The 8,209-nt window shown below is 45.0% G+C and overlaps 1 protein-coding gene across 1 annotated transcript; it reads left to right on the top strand.

Annotated features, from left to right (window-relative positions):
- The first annotated feature begins 693 nt into the window (after positions 1-693).
- On the top strand, positions 694-2,603 carry LOC124403737. The gene is made up of 2 exons (XM_046877468.1): positions 694-1,762; positions 1,899-2,603. The coding sequence occupies exons 1-2, from the start codon at positions 1,226-1,228 to the stop codon at positions 2,379-2,381; spliced, it is 1,020 nt and encodes a 339-aa protein (XP_046733424.1). The 5' UTR covers positions 694-1,225; the 3' UTR covers positions 2,382-2,603.
- Positions 2,604-8,209: the final 5,606 nt, after the last annotated feature.

Raw genomic sequence — 8,209 nt, 5'->3', positions numbered from 1 at the left:
CTCATTCCACCACCATGTCTCTTTGTCTTCGTTTTCTAAGTACCTTTCTATCTGTCTCCCTCATCACTTTTGCAGTAGTTCCGCAATCATCCAGGACCTCTTCAGCACCACCGAGCCCCTGTCTGACCTCTTCCCTGAACCTCACTCTACAGTCTTCCACCTTCAGTTCCACCATCTTATTCTTCTTTCAGTCCTCACTCTCCTCCTCTTCTTCTTTACCTCTAAAACCATCCTACAGACCACCATCAGATGCCGTCCAGCTTCACTGTCCCCCGCCAACACCTTACAGTCTCCAATCTCCTTCAGGTTGCATCTCCTACATAGAACATAGTCAACTTGTGTGCACCATCCTCCACTCTTATACGTCACCCTAGTCTGCCCCAATCACCAATCTTTCAGTCCTAGGTTCACCTTCTACCACTTAATTTTTCAATTTCAAATTTATTTCCTCTGAAAAGTTCACAGTTGGACAATAAATCATGGAAACCTTAGTGAACAGAACGGCCAGCAGATGTCACTGTTGTAAAAATATTTTTATTACAGTTTTTCTCAATTGCTAAAACACAAAAGCCAATCCTCTAAACCAAATGACCAGTTGTCTAAACACATTTACTAAATCTAGCCATCATTTTCCAATATCATAAACACATTTCACATGAAGACACAATTCACAAAACACAATCCTCTGTTCTCATAATTCTTAACACATTTTTCTTTGCTAAAACACAAGTTGCAAAAGAACTCTGCTCATATTCTCAAATGAAAGCTCATGTGATGCAAAATGCTTGCCACAGTCAGCAATATTTGAACACAATGAACACACCTGGCGTCATTCATTACACACATCGACTCAAAATTTAAGACACTTGTTGCTAATGCTGTGACCACATGTACAAAAGCAAGTTCAGAGTGCACACTTTGCTGAAGATTCCAAACAGACACAATGGATGAAGGCAGAGTCAGGGGAAGAGGAATTCGAGTCAGAGGAGGGAGAAGAGCTGGCCATGGAAGAAGAGGAGCAGACTAACGATGAAGAGGAGTTCAAATCAGTGGAGGAAGAGGAGCAGGCCAACGAGGAAGAGGAGTTCAAATAAGAGGAGGAAGAGGAGCAGACCAACAAGGAAGAGGAGTTTAAATCAGAGGAGGAAGAGGAGCAGGCCAACAAGGGAGAGGAGAAGGTCCAGGAGGGAGAGCAAGACAACCTCGCACCATCATTTTGGACGAGATGCGAACAACAGTCATTGACCATGTCATTGTCCATGGCATGACAATGGCTGAAGCAGGACTACGAGTCCGTCCAAACCTGAGTAGGTTTACCGTTGGCCACCATTATCAGGGCATTCAGACAACACAACAGGTATTGTACTCTATTGCTTTCTTTGTCACAATACAATTTTACAAGCCTGTGAAAGTAGTCTATTGGTTCCAAATCAGTTGTTACTGTATTGTAAAACTGACAACACATGTTTCTTTCTTTAGAGTTGAAAAAATGCCACCTAGAGGTGGGAGGGTTGCCATATTTACAGCGGCACAAGAAACCCTTATTGTGGATATGGTTCGTGAGAACAAACTCATCAGACTCCGGGAGATCAGAGACAAAGTCATTGCCGATAATGTCAACTTTAAAAGCATTGATGATGTCAGCTTGGCCACAATAGACCGAGTTCTTCGGTGCCAAAAGATGCGGATGAAACAGGTCTATAGGGTTCCCTTTGAGCGCAACTCTACGCGACACAAAGACCTACGTTACGAGTATGTGCAAGTAAGTATACATCCATGTTCACAGTACAGTTAGTGGACATACTGTGTTGCTCAGTGGCCTACATTACTTCTGGACAATATTGTGCTAACTAATTGACTGTTGTTCTGAACACCTGTGCACTTTCACATTTTCACAGAGGATATTACAGTTGGACACGATGGCCAGACCTCATGAGTACCCCTTTCTGGATGAGGCTGGCTTCAACCTGCAGAAACGAAGGCAAAGAGGCCGTAACATCATTGGCCAAAGAGCCATCATTGAGGTTCCTGGCCAACGGGGGGGTAATATTACTCTTTGTGCGGCCATGTGTTTGGAGGGGCTTGTCCACCGGCATGCTGTCCTTGGGTCTTACAACACCCAACGTCTCCTCACCTTCCTAGAGGAGCTAAAAGACATCCTCCTGGACCGCCAACAACACCATCCTGGGCCTGAACATCAAATTTATGTGATCATTTGGGACAATGTACGCTTCCACAAAACAAACCAAATCAGAGAGTGGTTCACCACCAACAGTAACCACTTTTTAAACGTCTGTCTGCCACCCTACTCCCCTTTCCTGAACCCTATAGAGGAGTTCTTCTCATCATGGAGATGGAAGGTTTATGACAGACAACCATAGACTAGAGAGGACCTCCTAAGGGCAATGAAGCTGGCCTGTGTTGACATCCCAGTGGAGGCCTTCCAAGGATGGATTCGCCATTCCAGGGCGTTTTTCCCGTGGTGCCTGGCAAGAGACAATATAGCCTGCGATGTGAATGAGGTGATGTGGCCTGATGCAGCTCAGCGACATGATGCCGCACAGTGATTGTGGTGTGTGTGTGGTGTGAATAAAGTAAATAAAAGAACTTCACACCCTGATCATGTTTTCAAGAGTACTGTTGTGTGCAATAGATTCTGTTATTGCATTGAGTTGTGTTACAGTAGTGTACATGCAGAATTTACTATAGATTTATACTCTTCATATGAAACTCTCAAATCTAAATGCCTTATCCTATGCAGAGATCTAAGAACATCCATTACTGTAAAGTTTCAAAAATATGCATTGGCAGTTATGAAACAAAGAACCTTCTCACAAATTGAGCATTGTGTTTTCAATTGTTTTGCTGTAGTGTGTAATGATGTGTATAGTGTTTACATTTTTGAAAGCCTCGAGCTGCTCTTTTGGTGTGAAAGTTTGAGTTTTGAAGTGAGAAGGTGTGGTTGTGTTTATGTAGCTTTAGAAAAGGGTGTTGTGTTTAGACATTGGGGAACATGGAGGAAACATTTGTGAAATGTGTATTTCACAAATACACATTAAAATGAGCATTTGAGAAAAACTGTAACATAGGGTTAGAGCAGTGAACTTAATATGCTGGTCATTTAGAGTTTTTTTGTTAGAGAAAAGAAACCCTGTCCCCCACATACATGTGTAGCATGAAGGAAAGGGTTTGTTCTCCACTTCCAGACCAGTGAATATGAGCGGTACCACTGGATTACAGCCTCTGGGGGGTGCTGCACATTATGAGTCTGCATCTCTGGTCTGCATCAGTAGGTTGTGTTTTATTTACTTTTTTTGTTTTTGTCATGTTATTAGACAAATATTGAATCTGAACTGCTCCAGATGTTGTAGGTGCACAGTTGTAGTGTAGAGGTTTGGAGTCTTAACTGGGTTTGTTGTTTTAGTAAAATGGTTTTCACCTCCAGATGTGAAATGTCTCTCTGTAATGCCACGTGTTGTTATATTGTGTTTTTGTATTGAATTGATGATTTCTGTAATTGTGTTGTGATAGTGGTGGTTTTAAGAGGTGGATTAAGTCGGTTACGTCCCCACTGAAGGCCCAGGTACCAAATGCACGGCCCGCTGCTGGTGTTTATAGTTGCAAATGTTGTGGTACTGAACATCAGTCTAAGCAGTGTACAGCTATTGGAAAACAATGCACAATGTAATTGTAAAAAATTATTTTGCGAAACAATGTTTTTCTAAAGAAAAAGTGAGTCAAAAACCACTGTATATCAAGATCAAATAGGAAATTGACCTCAGCAATACATTTTTCATCGCCATGGTAACCTGTGAAAACACGCCGGAACAGTTATCAGTGCAGAAATGACAAATGAATAGCACCACTAAAGATCAGTTGAGCAGTGGTTGCTCTTAACCCTTGAAAAGCCAAAATCAGAAAAAAAGCCAATAATAGGCAAATGCAAACTACAAGTAACAGTGAAAGACAAAGTGCGTTACTTACTGTTTTCTATTGTTTACGAGTAACGAGTCTCTACTAGGGGACGAAGATTGTGAGAGCCTAAATCTTGTCAAAAGGGTGACAATTCAGCAGTCAGTACAAGTAACTCGTGGATGACGTAATGCAGAGATTACTTTCGTACTTTCTGTTCACAAGATTCAGCTGAAAGAAAATGCACAGCCTGTGGTGCATCCTGCACGTCAAGTTCCAGCACCTCTCAAAGATCTTCTAAAGAAAGAGTTAGACAGCACTAGGAGTAATCAAAAGTGTTGAAGAACCAAGGACGGAGTAAACTTAAGAGTGTGCATAGAAAGACAAAATAAAGCTTGAACAATATCAAATTTTTAACCGTGTTTCGAGCCGACAGAAACGCAGCTCTGTGCGGTAACACTTGCGGTGGTGGCGTGTGTGTTTATATCAACACGGAATGGTGTAAGAACTCTGTGCTTGTTTCATGCTACTGCTCATCGCTAGTGGAGTTTGTGACTGTTAGATGCAGACCTTTTTATTTACCACGGGAATTCACCACAGTTTACATCGTCAGAGTGTACATTCCTCCCAGTGCTAATGCTAAGGAGGCACTGTGTGAACTCTACGGCGCTATTAGCGACCTGCAGAATGCTCACCCCGACGGATTGTTTATTATCGCCGGAGATTTCAACCATGCGAATCTCAAGACTGTGCTTCCTAGACTCCATCAGCATGTGGACTTTGCAACGAGAGGAGCGAACACGCTGGATCTTGTTTACACAAACATCCCCGGCGCGTATCGTGCGGAGCCCCGCCCCCATCTCGGATACTCAGACCACAGCTCTGTTATGTTGATCCCAGTGTACAGACCGCTCATTAGACGCTCTAAACCGGTTCTGAAACAGGTGAAAACCTGGCCAGAAGGAGCCACTTCTGCTCTTCAGGACTGTTTTGAGTGCACTGACTGGGACATGTTTAGAGAGGCTGCAACCTACGGCGATTCCATCAACTTGGAGGAGTACACATCATCAGTGACCAGCTACATCAGCAAGTGCGTTGATGATGTGACCATCTCCAAGACCATCACTACACGCTCCAACCAGAAACCGTGGATGACTGCAAACGTGCGTGCGCTGTTGAAACAAAGAGACTCTGCCTTCAGATCAGGGGACAAGGCGGCCTTAAAAACAGCAAGGGCCAAACTGTCTCGTGCCATCAGAGAGGCGAAGCGCGCACACGTGAAGAAAATCCACAACCACTTCCAGGACAGTGGAGACACTCGGCGCATGTGGCAGGGCATCCAGGCGATCACGAACTACAAGACCACATCACCTGCTTGTGACCGTGACCCCTCCCTCCCAGATGTGCTGAACGACTTCTACGCCCGGTTCGAGGTGCAGAACAACGTGGTGGCGAGGAAGACCATCCCTCCTCCCACTGACCAGGTGCTCTGTCTAACCACAGCTGAAGTGAGGAAAACTCTATGCAGAGTTAATCCACGGAAGTCTGCTGGACCAGACAACATTCCTGGCAGAGTGCTCAGGGAATGTGCAGAACAGCTAGCAGATGTCCTCACTGACATCTTCAACATCTCCCTGAGCAGCAACGTTGTTCCCACGTGCCTCAAGACAACGACCATTGTTCCCGTGCCGAAGAAGTCTTCTGTCTCCTGCCTCAATGACTATCGTCCCGTCGCACTCACACCCATCGTGATGAAGTGCTTCGAGAGGCTCGTCATGAGGCACATTAAGACACAGCTTCCACCCTCCCTGGACCCCATGCAGTTTGCGTATCGTCCAAACCGTTCCACGGACGATGCTATCTCCACAACCCTTCATCTGGCACTCACCCACCTGGATAACAAGGACTCGTATGTACGAATGCTGTTCATTGACTTCAGCTCAGCATTCAACACAATCATTCCTCAGCACCTGATCGAGAAGTTGAACCTTCTGGGCCTGAACACCTCCCTCTGTAACTGGATCCTGGACTTCCTGACTGAGAGACCTCAGTCAGTCAGGATCGGGAACAGCATCTCCAGCACCACCACACTGAGCACTGGGGCCCCCCAGGGCTGTGTGCTCAGCCCACTGCTGTTCACTCTGCTGACTCACGACTGTGTAGCAATGCACAGCTCGAACCACATCATCAAGTTCGCTGATGACACGACCGTGGTGGGTCTAATCAGCAAGAACGACGAGTCAGAGGTGCAACGGCTAACTGCCTGGTGTGGAGCAAACAACCTGTCTCTGAACGTGGACAAAACGAAAGAGATGGTTGTGGACTTCAGGAGAGCACAGAGTGACCAATCTCCACTGATTATTGCTGGATCCTCAGTGGAGATCGTCAAGAGCACCAAATTCCTTGGTGTTCATCTGGCAGACAACCTCACCTGGTCACTTAACACCAGCTCCATCACCAAGAAAGCCCAGCAGCGTCTCTACTTTCTGAGAAGGCTGAGGAAAACCCACCTCCTTCCCCATCCTGTCCATGTTCTACAGAGGGACCATTGAGAGCATCCTGAGCAGCTGCATCACTGCCTGGTTTGGGAACTGCACTGTCTCGGACCGCAAGTCCCTACAGAGGATAGTGAGGACAGCTGAGAAGATCATCGGAATCTCTCTCCCCTCTATCATGGACATTTACACTACACGCTGCATCCATAAAGCACACAGCATTGTGGACGATCACACACACCCTCACACACATTTTTACACTCCTACCATCAGGAAAACGGTTCCGAAGCATTCGGGCCGCCACAACAAGACTGTGCAACAGTTTCTTTCCACAAGCCATCAGGCTTCTTAATACACAGAAATGAAACGGAACTCACACACACACACACACACACACACACACACACACATGCACTCAAATGTGTGTAACGAACTGTAAAATTTTTCCTGGACTTAACACTTAACACACACTCATCACTCATCTCAATCCATTCCACCACCATTTATTTATTTATTATTATTATTCTCAACTGTATCATACTCTCAACCGCTGTTTTGCACATTTATCATTATCATTGTATTACACTGTTTACATGCTGTTTTTTTTGCACCTTCGACTGCTGCTGTATTTTTGCACTACATTGTACTGTTTATAGTCACTTCTGGGGTATAGTTTTTATTTTGTATAGTTTTTACAGTTTTCTTGTACAGTACTGTATAATCAAGTATACAGTAGGTTTACTGGTCGGCGCTATATTGGGTTTTGTGTCTTGTCTTGTGTCGTCTGTCTGCACTGTCTGTCTGCACTGTTTGCACCAGGTTGCACTCGATGCACTTTATGTAACTTGTGTTGTTGCTCTATGTTGTTTTGTTTGTTGTTGTTTAGTGTAGCACCAGGGTTCTGGAGAAACGTTGTCTCATTTTTACTGTGTACTGTGTACCACTGTGTATAGTAGGAATGACAATAAAAGCCTCTTGACTTGACTTGACTTGAAATTCCAAAATGGGGATAAATAATAAATGAAATGTCAGGTTGCCAAATATTTTACAAAGCTTGTTGCCTCACAAGGATTTTGGCAAATATGTCTGCACAAGAACAGCTCAAAGTACTGTACATTCAATACTCCATTTGGTAAATACTCTCACCTCAGATTGACATTTGTAAATGTCTCTGCATTAAAAATATTCAACAGAGCAATGAAGAACATCATCAAAAGACTTAAAGGAGTTAGAGCAAACATTTCTATGGAGCGTCAGCCAGCATTTAAAGGTGCAGCCATCCCAATTCCTCTCCAAATGATCCAAGATCACTTCCTGCATTTCTCTCCTGTCTGGGGAGGCCCTTTCATGGGCCAGTAAACTGTGGAGTGCGCACAGGGGCGAGTTCAGCTCGTACGCCTATTTCATCAGCTTCCCACAGGGATGTTCGGGATGGTTAGCGGATCTCCAATACAGGCCCCTCGATTCTTAGAGGGCTCTGCCCCAGAGTGCCTTCGAGCGTGCCGCTCCATTCCAGAGTTCCCACGAGACAGGTGTCTCTCGTTACCGATTCCCCATAAAAGCCTCCATTCCCATCTCACTCGTGTCGGACCTACTTAATGGCTACCACAAGTAGCCGGGTTCCTGACTGCCAGCATTCCCCGCTGGTTGCGGCTTCTTCTTTCGGTCCTGTGGATTATAATTTCCTTAATGGATTTAACCTCCCATATCGGATTACAGTTCTCGACCGTATTATACTTTCCTGACGGATTACCGGCATCGCGATTCGTGAACTCCTGAACTGTTGTCTGTGTGCTTACCTT

The sequence above is a fragment of the Silurus meridionalis genome, chromosome 2 (assembly GCF_014805685.1).
Source record: "Silurus meridionalis isolate SWU-2019-XX chromosome 2, ASM1480568v1, whole genome shotgun sequence".
In the NCBI taxonomy this organism is placed as follows: domain Eukaryota; kingdom Metazoa; phylum Chordata; class Actinopteri; order Siluriformes; family Siluridae; genus Silurus; species Silurus meridionalis.
Note: the sequence above shows the minus strand (reverse complement) of the source record. Positions and strands in the feature narration are given on the sequence as shown.

Coding starts and splice junctions, on each gene's coding strand:
- LOC124403737 (XM_046877468.1), top strand. CDS start 1,226: ATGCGAACAACAGTCATTGACCATGTCATTGTCCATGGCATGACAATG. Junction 1,763..1,898: donor TACGTTACGAGTATGTGCAA/GTAAGTATACAT, acceptor ACATTTTCACAG/AGGATATTACAGTTGGACAC.